Genomic DNA, 13,264 nt, shown 5'->3' with positions numbered 1-13,264 from the left:
CAGATGAGCTTCAAGACTGTCACCAAAAAATGAATATGACATGTTCGGAAAAAACCTAAGTGGCTCACTGGTTTCCGTATTTTCAGGCAAACCCAGTATAGGTATATTCGTCCTGCGACTTCTACTTTCCAAATCAATTGTTTTCTTCTTAATCCTTGATAGTTCGGAAGTATTTTCATTAATTTTCTTTTCCATAAAAGATATCTTCAAATCCTGTTCCTTAATAAATTGATCCATTAATTCAAAATCTCTTTCAATTCTGTGATTGCTCTGCTTAAGTGTCTGATACCGATCTTCCAGACTCTTCAAAGACTCCTTAATAACAATGATGGTTTTTTCAAACAATTCATTAGCTTTCGTCAGTTTATCCATTTTGGTATCCAACATCTCGATCTTCACATTCATAGCTTCCATAAAGAGAACATTTTATCTAGAGTAAAAACTTCCTCTGATTTCTCCATTTGCTGCAGTTCAGGAAGGGTTTTGCCGCTATGCAACTCAGTTCCAGCCATCATATTTAAACCGTAAAATCCTTCAGCAAGTATAATAAACCTTCAAACTTAAAACAGCTCTAGCAGTGGAAAGTAAGTTATAAAAAAAATGGAGCTGAGACAAAAAGACGTCTTACTCCATGCACTGCCAAATGGAGACTCCCCATCATGTCTTTAAAACTCTCTTTAAAAGGTGGTGAAAGTAGAACTTTTAGTTTTTTATATGACAGAGTTAGATTTGTGATAAGCAAGGTGATTAAAAAAAGGAATATTGAGTTGAGGTTCCAGTTGGACCAGTCATGATTTTGTTGATGAATGGATCAAGTTTCACTTTGAATGGCCAACTCCTGCTTCTCCAGACCGCGATCTCTGCTGCTGATCTCAATGGCTCTAACAATTTAGAGCAGACTCAAAACCCAATATCCTCTGCCATCAATGCAGGTGCCAACAACCTCTGACATTGCCAAAGTGCCAATTGTGCAACTTCAAACTCCAATCCTACCTCGACCTCCAGACTGGGTCTTCATGTGCTGCTGCTGGAACCTCTGTCTCTCCTTCCCCCACCACTACTCCACAATCCTGTCTTTCTCAGGTCCTATTGTCAGCTCCTGGGTCCTCGGAAATTCCATCTTCCTCTCACCTCACCATCCCTGAACACTCCAAACCTCCTTTCTCCTCAGACACCACCAACCTCTCCCCCTTCCGATCTCAGCTCTCATCCATGCTGGGTTTTCACCATTCCCTCCGACCTTTATCCTCTCTGAGACAGAATGTTCTGCCCTGCACCCACACCTCAGTTCTGCGCCTGTCATGACACTGAGCTCTTCCTCCGCCACCGACTCCAGGCTATTTCCTTGGCAAGGACTCCCCACTCCACACCGATCTCCCGTCTTCAACCCTCTTCCTCTTCCTGGACACCCCGCCCTGGTCTTCTGCCTGCTCTGGACCTTTTCATTGCCAACTGCCGACAAGGCATTAACCTGTCTAGACCTCAACACTCCTCTCTCCTATTCCAACCTCACTTCTTCCAAACACTCGGCTCTCCACTCCCTCCGCACTAAGCCTAACCTCACCATAAAAACCTAGGGATAAGGGAGGTGCTGTAGTAGTCTAGCGAACTGACCTCTACCTTGCTGAGGCCCAGTGCCAACTCTCAGACACCTCCTCTTACTTGCCCCTGAAACAGAACCCCTCTAGGCTATTCTCTCCCACATCATCACCAACCTTATTGATTCTGGGGACCTCCCATCCACCACCACCAACCTCAGTTCCTGCCCCCACAACTCTGATTTCTACCTCCTACCCAAAATCCACAAACCTGCTTGTCCAGGTAGACCCATTGTTCAGCTTGTTCCGGCCCCACTGAACTCATATCTGCTGCATATCTTGACTCTGTTTTATCCCCCTGATTCAGTCCCCTCCCACCTACATCTGTAACACCTCACACACTCTTGATCTTTTCAAGGATTTCAGGTTCCCTGGCCCCCATCATCTTATTTTTACTATGGATGTTGAGTCCCTATACACCTTCATCCCCCGCCAGTAAGGCCTCAAAGCTCTCTGTTTCTTTCTGGACCCCAGACCCAACCAGTTCACCTCCAGCACCACTCTCCTCTGTGTGGTGGAACTTGTCCACACTCTCAATAATATCTCCTTCGGGTAGCCATGGGCACTCGTATGGGTCCCAGCTATGCCTGCCTGTTTGTTGGCTATATGGAACAGTCTATGTTGTAAGCCTACACTGGTGACCGTCTCACACTTTTCCTACACTACGTCAATGACTGCATTGGTGCTACTTCCTGAACTCGTTGATTTCATCTACTTTGCCTCCAACTTCCGCCCAGCCCTCAAATTCACCTGGTCCATTTCTGACACTTCCCTTTCCTTCCTCTATCACCGGAGACAGCTTATCCACCGATGTCTATAATAAACCAACGGACTCTCATAGCTACCTGGACTATACCTCATCCCACCCTGCTACTTGTAAAAACGCAATCCCCTTCTCTCAATTCTACCGTTCCTGCCGCATCTGCAGATGAGGTTTTTCATTCTAGAATGAAGGAATGTCCTCCTTTTTCAAAGAAAGGGGCTTCCCTTCTTCCACCATCAACGCTGCCCTCAACCACATCTCTTCCATTTCACGCACGTCTGCTCTTACCCCATCCTTCTGCCATGCTACCAGGGATAAGGTTCCTCTTGTCCTCACCTACCACCCCAGCAGCCTACGTGTCCAGTACATAATTCTCTGAAACTTCCACCACCACCATCAAACACATCTCTCCCCCCCCCCCCAAAACTTTCTGCTTTCCAAAGGAATCGCTCCCTATGTAACCCTCTTGTCCATTCATCCTTCCCCACTGATCTCCCTCCTGGCACTTATCCTTGCAAGTGGAGCAAGTGCTTCACCTGCCCCTACACCTCCTCCCTGACTACCATTCAGGGTCCCAAACAGTCCTTCCAGGTAAGATGACACTTCACTTGTGAGTCTGTTGGTGTCATATACTGTGTATGGTGGTCCCAGTGTGGTCTTTTATGTATCGGTGAGACCCGACATAGTTTGGGAGACCGCTTCGCTGAGCATCTATGCTTCCTCTGCCAGAACAAGGGGGATCTCACAGTGTCCACCCATTTTAATTCCACTTCCCATTCCCATTCTGATATATCCAACCATGGCCTCCTCCACTGTCGGGATAAAGCCACACTTGGGTTGAAGGAACAACATCGTATATTCCGTTTGGGTAGCCTCCAACCTGATGGTATGAACATCATGTGAAATCTTGGCTAGGGTTTTCCAGAAGGCATGTTCAGAGTTCGGAATTCAGAGAAGAAAACTCTGAATTCAGCTGGAAGGAGGTTCTGTGGTTGAATGAAACCAAACTTGAGCTTTTTGGCCATCAGACTAAACGCTATGTTTGACATAAGCTAAATACTGCACATCATCAAAAACACACCATCTCTGCCATGGGGATGCTTCACTGCAGCAGGCCCTGGAAGGTTTGTGAAGGTAGAAGGTAAAATGAATGCAGTAAGATACAGGGAATTCCTAGAGGAAAGCCTGATGCGGTCTGCAAGAGAACTGTGACTTGGGCTAGGGGTTGTTTTCCATCAGGACAATGACCCCAAGCACAAAGCTAAAGCTACACAGGAATGGCTGAAAAACAACCAAGTTAATGTCCTGGAGTGTCAAGTCAGTGTCCAGACCTGAATCCATTTGAGAAGTTGTGCTTGACTTGAAAAGGGCTGTTCACTCATGATCTCCATGCAATCTGACAGAGCCTGAGCAGTTTTGTAAAGAAGAATGGGGGAAAAATTGCAGTGTCCAGATATGCAAAGCTCCGATGTGCAGAAACCTATCCACACAGATTCAAGCAACAGGAATTCTGCAGATGCTGGAAATTCAAGCAACACACATAAAAGTTGCTGGTGAACGCAGCAGGCCAGGCAGCATCTCTAGGAAGAGGTGCAGTCGACGTTTCAGGCCGAGACCCTTCGTCAGGACTAACTGAAGGAAGAGTGAGTAAGGGATTTGAAAGTTGGAGGGGGGGGAGGCGACTTCCGGGTCATCAAGGGAATGGCGGCGTAAGGAAAAGGTCTCTCGACAAAAAAGAAGGTAAACTGCCCCAAAATCGAATTTAGACAAATACTTAACATTGCATAACTATATTAATAAAAGGGGCAAGGATGATGTCTAGGAACAAGATTAAAAAGTCCGCTCCGAAGGCTGATAAACATAAAGAGACGCAGAAAGACGACGGGCCTAGCTCCCCCACGGCAAGCCAGGACGGAGATAATGAGGGGGAATCGGTGAATCTGTCTTTGATTCTCGGAGAGATTCGTGAGTTCTGACAAGATAACAGCAAACAGCTGGAAGATATTAAAGGAGAAATAGTAAAAACTAACTCGCGGATAGATGAAGCTGAAGCGAGGATTGTTGGAATTGAAGAGAAGCTACAAAACACAGAGGAGGTGATAGCAGAAATGCTGAAGCTACAAGACCAGCTCCAGTGGAAACTAATAGATCAAGAAGGCCGCTCGAGAAGGGAAAATGTGAGGATCTACGGAGTTCCCAAAGGAACCGAAGGTAAACCCGGATTGATGATTCCCTTCGTGGAGAAGCTGCTTAGAGAGAACCTTGATATACCGGCCGCAAAAGACCTACAGATAGAAAGGGCTCACTGCGCGTTGGCACCACAGCCTCCGGCAGGCGCCCAGCCCAGATCGATTCTGGTCAGATTTCTCAGCTACAGAACGAAGGAAGAGGTGCTTAAAAGGGCATGGCAAAATAAAGGTTTCATGTGGAACAACTGTAAAATCAGTTTAGACCACGACTACGCACCGGGGATTCTTGCCAGACAGAAGGAATATACGGAAACACGGAGAGTCCTGAAGGAAAACAACATCAGATTCCAGACCCTGTATCCAGCTGGGCTGAGAGTCTTTTATGACAAAGGGACAAAAACTTACGCTACGGTGGAGGAAGCAACGTTGGACCTGGCGGACCGGGGACTATCTATTAAAGTTATCACCCAACCGGAGTCGCTACTGGAGAGGATTCGGCAGAAGTCGTGGCAGTCAGTGGGGCGAGGATGCTCCACTCGAACCAGAGTGTCAAACTACAAGGAAAAGCTGCAAATATTCAGACGCGAATGTACAGAGAATACAGATTAATTAAGAGAAATGACTGAAAAGAGTAAATCGGACTTAAAAGTAAAATGAAAACTGGTAACTGAAAATAAACTAGGCGGAATAACTTGAATGATAGCAATTTGGTCGAGACATAAATAGGAGAAAATTCTCTATGATTATCCAAACTGCTGAGGGCCCTCTAACACAGGGTGAAGATAGAGGTTATCCCTCTGAACTGAGGCGGGTCGGTGCTCAGGCCTCACTGTGGGAAGTCGGGAAAAATTTTCAAATGTTACACGTTCAAAAATGTCTAGGGTGTGGTTATATGTCTTGGTTTACTGTTGAGAAGGGATTGCTTACTGTTTGGTTAGAAAAGGAGAGTTTTTTTTTCTACTAGAGAAAAATGCAAACTGAATTGGTAAAAATAATTTCCTATAATGTTAATGGGGTTTTGAATCCAATTAAAAGAAATAAGATTATGTCTAAATTGAAAAAAGAGAGGGCACAAATAGCTTTCCTCCAGGAAACACATATGAGCCAATCTGAACATGGAAAATTAAAAAGAATGGGCTTTAAGCATGTATTTTATTCATCATATAAATTGAGTCACAAAGGAGGGGTAGCTACTTTAATATCAAGTACTCTTAATTATGAACATATTTCAGAGACTAGAGACAAAGAAGGACGGTTTGTAAAAATCACAGGAAGAATAGAAGGTACAGAAATAACATTGCTGAATGTTTATGCTCCTCCAGGTTGTGAATGGTCATTTTATAGACACATTTTTGACCTAATGGTCAGTTCTCAAGGGGTAGTAATTTGTGGAGGGGATTTTATTATTAGATTAAATCCTATATTAGATTCTTCAAGAATAGTTACTCAGAATAAACCTCTGACTCGGAAAGTGATGAGATGGAGGAGTTGGGAATTATAGATGTCTGGAGGGAATTACACCCTACTAGTAAAGATTATACATATTACTCTTTCCCTCATTCAGCCTATTCAAGGATAGACTATTTCTTTATCTTTAATACAGATAGACTCAGGATAAAAAACTGTAATATTGCAACAATTGATCTGTTGGATCATAGCCCAGTCTCTATGTCTCTAATCCTGGAAAGGAAAATGAGGAAAACACTATGGAGGCTAAACTCACATATACTCAATAACCCGAAAATAATGGGGAGATTAAGGGGAGAAATCAAAGAATATCTAGACCTTAATGACACGGGAGAAACATCACCAGTGATTTTATGGGATACATTGAAAGCTGTACTGAGAGGGAAAATTATTTCCATTACTACTCACATGAAAAAAATTAATGCACAAAAATTAGCAGACCTTCCAAGGAAAATTAAAACAACTTCAAGCTGTTGATAGCAACAAAAGTAATTCAAATCGAAAACAGGAAATTAGGAAATTGCAAAGTGAAATTGACGATATTTATACATTGGAAACTCAAAGAAATTTTCTTTACCTGAGACAAAAGAATTATGAAGTAGGAGGTATGGTTCTTCCTTGCCTGAGAAATTATTTTTATGCCTCACAGATAACCCCTCTGTTATATTGGTGTAATAGGGAATATAAGGCTAGATGGAAGGAAATAGAATTTGGATTAGTTGACAGTTTTCCTCTTCAGGCCTCAATAGCTGACAGAGGATTGATGGCCCAGTTGGAAAAATTTAATAACGCTTGGATAAATCTTACATTAAAAGTATGGCAGAAGGTGGTTAATTCATGTGGAATTAACAACATGTTAAAACCCTTTAGATGGTATGCATATGATACCGAATTCCTTCCCAACAGAGGAGATAAAAGATTTGAGCTATGGATAAAGAAAGGTCTTACAACGTACCTCTCATTTATAGATAAAAGAGTATTACAAAGTTTCCAAATCCTGCAGGACAAACATGGCCTAGAACGTAATGACTTTTTTAGGTACCTTCAAATACGAAACTATGTTAACCAGAGTTGTAGATATACAGACCTATCAACAGTAGAATTAGAATTTTTCAAGATTCTGAATTCGGCTTGCAGTTCAATACCTAGTAAAGCAGTTTCTCGCCTATATAATGCACTCTCCCATGCTAAAAATGTAAATACACTGTATATTAAAGAGAAGTGGGAGAAAGAAGCGGGGTTGGTACTTTCAGAGGAGGCTTGGGGGAAAATCTGCAGCTTTCAATGGTCCTCGACTAATTCCTTGACTTGGAGAGAACATTGTTGGAAAAACATTATAAAATACTTCAAGACCCCATATCAGGAAAAATATAAAGATACAAATGTGATGTGTTGGAGAAGGTGTGGGTCCAAGGAGGCAAATCATTTTCATATTTTCTGGGATTGCCCTAAATTAAGTCTATTTTGGGAAGGTATTCATAGAACATTAGTTAAGGTACTTAGATCCCAAATACCTCTGAACTTTGAGACGCTCTATTTGGGGCATGTATTGTTCCTTGAACAGAAGGAAGATATAAAGTTGCTGCAGGCCCTCTTAGCGGCAAGTAAGAAATCAATCACTAGAAAATGGCTAAGTCCAATACCACCTACATTAGAAGATTGGTACAAAATTATCTTGGAAATATTTAAAATGGAAAAGTTGACTTACTCCCTGAGAACTCAAAAAGAAAAATTTTATCAAATCTGGAATAAATGGATTGAATATATAACCCCAATGCGAGCAGACTTTAGATGACTCTCCTAATGATTTATATTGCTCTTCTCATCAACACAGTAATATTGCTAACGTAAGCACCCCTAGTCTAAATGTTTGTTTTTTTTTGTTTTTTTTTTGGAAAATAGAGAATTAACACAAGTAAGGGGAAAGATTTGGGAAAGGGATAAAAAAATGAAAAAATTAAGTAAATACATAAGGATTGGATAATTATGTCTGCGGGCAGGAGCAAGCATGAACAAATTAGGATATAAACACCTACAATGGTTGGTATATAGGCTTGTATACAACATTTTGGACCAGTGGAAATGGTCCAGAAGGATTGTGTGGAAACTATTATTACCATTTTTTTTAACAACTAATTTCATTACTTAGCCTAATAGGTTAGATTTACCACAGTACATAATTATCTATTTAAATATTTATTTTCCTTTTATATCATCTCAATGTGTACTTAAGAATGTATAAATAATTGTAGTTTTATACATATAAAAAATGGAAAAGGTTATATGTGTGAAAAAAGTACATGATATTTGTGAATTCCTTATCCAAATAAAAATAAAATTAAAAAAAAAGAAAGTTGGAGGGGGAGGGGGAGATCCAAAATGATAGGAGAAGACAGGAGGGGGAGGGATGGAGCCAAGAGCTGGACAGGTGATAGGCAAAAGGGATACGAGAGGGTCATGGGACACGAGGTCCAGAAAGAAAGATTGGGGGGGGGGGACCAAGAGGATGGGCAAGGGGTATATTCAGAGGGACAGAGGGAGAAAAAGGAGAGTGAGGGAAAGAATGTGTGTATAAAAATAAGTAACAGATGGGGTACGAGGGGGAGGTGGGGCATTAACGGAAGTTAGAGAAGTCAATGTTCATGCCATCAGGTTGGAGGCTACCCAGACGGAATATAAGGTGTTGTTCCTCCAACCTGAGTGTGGCTTCATCTTTACATTAGAGGAGGCCATGGATAGACATGTCAGAATGGGAATGGGATGTGGAATTAAAATGTGTGGCCACTGGGAGATCCTGCTTTCTCTGGCGGACAGAGCATAGATGTTCAGCAAAGCGGTCTCCCAGTCTGCGTTGGGTCTCGCCAATATATAAAAGGCCACATCGGGAGCACCGGACGCAGTATATCACCCCAGTCGACTCACAGGTGAAGTGTTGCCTCACCTGGAAGGACTGTCTGGGGCCCTAAATGGTGGTAAGGGAGGAAGTGTAAGGGCATTTGTAGCACTTGTTCCGCTTACGCAGATAAGTGCCAGGAGGGAGATCAGTGGGGAGGGATGGGGGGGACTAATGGACAAGGGAGTCGCGTAGGGAGCGATCCCTGCGGAAAGCAGAGGTGGGGGAGGGAAAGATGTGCTTAGTGGTGGGATCCCGTTGGAGGTGGCGGAAGTTACGGAGAATAATATGTTGGACCTGGAGGCTGCTGAGGTGGTCGGTGAGGACCAGGGGAACCCTATTCCGAGTGGGGTGGCGGGAGGATGGAGTGAGAGCAGATGTGCGTGAAATGGGGAGATGCGTTTGAGAGCAGAGTTGATAGTGGAGGAAGGGAAGCCCCTTTCTTTAAAAAAGGAGGACATCTCCCTCGTCCTGGAATGAAAAGCCTCATCCTGAGAGCAGATGCGGCAGAGATGGAGGAATTGCGAGAAGGGGATGACATTTTTGCAAGAGACAAGGTGAGAAGAGGAATAGTCCAGATAGCTGTGAGAGTCAGTAGGCTTATACTAGACATCAGTGGATAAGCTGTCTCCAGAGACAGAGACAGAAAGATCTAGAAAGGGGAGGGAGGTGTCGGAAATGGACCAGGTAAACTTAAGGGCAGGGTGAAAGTTGGAGGCAAAGTTAATAAACTCAACGAGCTCAGCATGCGTGCAGGAAGCAGCGCCAATGCAGTTGTCGATGTAGCGAAGGAAAGGTGGGGGACAGATACCAGAATAGGCACGGAACATAGATTGTTCCACAAAGCCAACAAAAAGGCAGGCATAGCTAGGACCCATACGGGTGCCCATAGCTACACCTTTAGTTTGGAGGAAGTGGGAGGAGCCAAAGGAGAAATTATTAAGAGTAAGGACTAATTCCGCTAGACGGAGCAGAGTGGTGGTAGAGGGGAACTGATTAGGTCCGGAATCCAAAAAGAAGCGTAGAGCTTTGAGACCTTCCTGATGGGGGATGGAAGTATATAGGGACTGGACAACCATGGTGAAAATAAAGCGGTGGGGGCTAGGGAACTTAAAATCATCGAAAAGTTTAAGAGCGTGAGAAGTGTCACGAACATAGGTCGGAAGGGATTGAACAAGGGGGGATAAAACCATGTCGAGGTATGCAGAAATGAGTTCGGTGGGGCAGGAGCAAGCTGAGACAATAGGTCTGCCAGGACAGGCAGGTTTGTGGATCTTGGGTAGGAGGTAGAAACGGGAAGTACGAGATGTGGGAACTATAAGGTTGGTAGCAGTGGATGGGAGATCCCCTGAGCGGATAAGGTCGGTGATGGTGTGGGAGACAATGGCCTGGTGCTCCTTAGTGGGGTCACGATCGAGGAGTAAATAAGAGGAGGTATCCACGAGTTGTCGCTGTGCCTCGGCAAGGTAGAGGTCAGTACACCAGACTACAACAGCACCCCCCTTATTGACGGGTTTAATAATAAGGTTAGGATTAGTGCGGAGGGAGCTTTCGGAAGGAGTGAGGTTGGAATGGGGACAAGGTGCGGTGAAGTCGAGACGGTTGATGTACACAGATTCAAGGCTGTAATTGCTGCCAAAGGTGTATTTACTCAATACTGACTTGAAGGGGTAATTAATTTGTGTTTAATAATTGTAATAAATCTAGCCCAATTTTGTAGGAATTTGTTTTCACTTTGACACCGAAGAGTCTTTTCTGTTCATCAGTGTCAAAAAAGCCAAATTAAATCCACTGTGATTCAGTGCTGTAAAACAATAAAACTTGAAAATTTCCAAGGGGAGTGAATACTTTTTATAGGCACTGTATTTCTCCGGAGTGCTGCATATGCAGGGCCCTTAGCGTTGTCAGTGATTCCTCCTATCCATCCAACAGTCACTTTGATGGCCTACCATCAACCAAGAGGTGCTATAGCATTAGGACAAGGACTGTTAGGATGGGAAACAATTTCTTCCCCCTGGCTGTGAGATAATGATCCCTCTACCTGCCACCACCCAGCTCTCATCACTTATGAAGTGCCAGTAGCATATACTGCTTGCTTTTTAACTTGTGTCATAAATTCACCTGGTTATTTGTTAGTTTATCTGTGGTAACATTACCTGATGTGATGCCTGAATTAGGTGTACTTGGTTGTGCATCTTGGGCTGGAAGGACGTTGCTTCATTTGGTGGTCTACATGGATATGGTTGGATGACAATAAACTTGAATTTGTTTTCTAGGCAGTGTGGAGGAAGTAAGGAAAATGGAAAAGTTGATGCTGGACTATGTATCCATGGATCGAGAACTTGAACAATTCATACAAGTTGTTGAAGGCGTCACAAATCAGGTAGAATTATCAAGACTCCTTCGATGATACTATTATGTTCCACTACTCTGCTCTGTGGCTCTGCTGAATGGAATCTTGGGTCTTAAAGATAAGATTAGCTTTATTTGTCACATGTGCATCGAAGCATACAGTGATTTGGATTGAGAATGTGCTCGGGTTAGTCAGCAAGTGCTGCAGTGTTTCCGTTAGCATGCCCAGATCTTACTAACCAGTGCATTTTTGAAATGTGGGAGGAAACTTGAGCAATTCTGCAGGGAGCGCTCATGGAGTGAGGTCGCTTCTGGCTTCGCTCCATTCCCGTTAACTTTTGTTTAACCTATGATCTCCCTTATCTAACCAATTTTTACCCACACCAGAAGATTTATTTCATCTTACTGATTTTTTTCTTGAATTGCAACTCTGGAATTTAAAGAAATTAAATTCAAAGCCAAAGATCCAAAGACAGGAAAGATTCCGACAGGAACGGAAGAAAAAGAAAAGGTGACTCTAAACAAACGGAGCTACCCTAAGATGCTATGATGAAGTTTCTAGAGGAAAAGTTTGAGGAGTAACGTCAAAATCTATCTGAAAGTTTATCTGGTAAATTATCTGATAAATTTGAACAGCAACGTCAAAGTCTTAATGAAGATTTAAAATCAATCATGGAAACCCTGAAATCCCTGGATTGTGAAGTTCAAAAACATCGAAGTAAAATCTCTGAACTGGATATTAAATCTCAGAAGACGGATTCAAAAGTCGAGAACTTAGAGCAGAACTTAGCTTCGACCATTAAACAACTGCAACATTTTAAATCCAAAGTCATCAATCTTGAAAATCGATCGAGAAGACAGAACTTGCGTATAATTGGTCTACCCGAGGATGTTGAAGATGGAGACCCTTCAATATTCTTTGCTCAACTTTTAAACGATACATTCAGCTCAGTTTTTCCCAACAGTTTTTCCATTACTTGACCACACCCACCGTATATCGCAGCCAAAGTCGGCATCCGCTGAATCAAAACCGAGACCAATTATGCTTCATTTCCATTACGTTAATGTTAAAGAACAGCTTCTCCAGACTGCTGTCGGCAAGGGATGATCAATTATCATCACCGTTCCTTCAGAATAGTTCAAGATTACAGTCCCGAAGTGATGAAAGAGCGACTGACTTTTAAACCTCTGATGTCGGAATGTTATCAAAAAAATCTCAAACCGGCATTATTGTACCCTGCACGCCTAAGAATTTCTCTTCCTGACGGATCTCATCGTGTCTTCCATTCCATAACCGCCGCTCGAGGCTTTTTGGATGACAACTACCCATCTGATACAGACACTGCCCTTTAATTAATGTTCTGTGCTCTCAGTATCAGCTTTTTTTTCTGGTGTTTTTAAAAAAATAATAAACTTTCTACTACCGTACGATGAAGTCTTTTTATAAGCTCAAGATTTTTGTTTTGTGCTTAGTACTATAGTTATTATTTTACAACGTATATAAAAGTTATTTCTCAGGAATAACATTACTTTCTCTTAGTTAATTTTTCCTTAACTTTTTGATTTCCGATATTATCACTAACGATTTGATCTGATGATCATTTTCAGTTATATGTTCTTTATTTTTGCAATTAAAATGGCGGTTTGTTTTTCTTTTTGCATAATCTCCTTTGTTCTTTTTGGGACGCCATGTTCTTATGTTTCTTCTTCCCATAATCCCCTTTCTTTTTTTGGAAGCGATATTTTATTCACTTTCATTTATAATTAACTAATCATAGGGTATTGATACTTACTTTTTCTTATGTATTTTAGAAATTATACTATGTAGATTATTGTAGTATAGTGTTTAATTTTTTATATCAGTTTTCGGGGGGGTCATCTATATAACATATATCTTTGGAGTTGCCTCCTGTAGAAATGGGGTTAGATTTAGTGTTAGTTCTTCCTTCGGCCTTCTCTGGCTTAGTTCAGGGTTCTTAGGGACGGAGGGTGGGGGAGTTTT

At 42.4% G+C, this 13,264-nt stretch overlaps 1 protein-coding gene across 1 annotated transcript in view; it reads left to right on the top strand.

Moving 5' to 3' along the window:
* nsmce2 (NSE2 (MMS21) homolog, SMC5-SMC6 complex SUMO ligase) overlaps window positions 1–13,264 on the top strand; it is a 231,856-nt gene that overhangs the window by 20,156 nt on the left and 198,436 nt on the right. The window contains exon 3 of the mRNA XM_072268301.1: window positions 11,187–11,293. Within this exon, the coding sequence (XP_072124402.1) occupies window positions 11,187–11,293 (107 nt within the window). The remainder of the gene's footprint in view (window positions 1–11,186; window positions 11,294–13,264) is intronic.

This window comes from Mobula birostris, chromosome 9, assembly GCF_030028105.1.
Source record: "Mobula birostris isolate sMobBir1 chromosome 9, sMobBir1.hap1, whole genome shotgun sequence".
Classification (NCBI taxonomy): Eukaryota; Metazoa; Chordata; class Chondrichthyes; order Myliobatiformes; family Myliobatidae; genus Mobula; species Mobula birostris.
The sequence above is the reverse complement of the archived record's forward strand: the minus strand, read 5'-3'. Positions and strand labels throughout refer to the sequence as shown.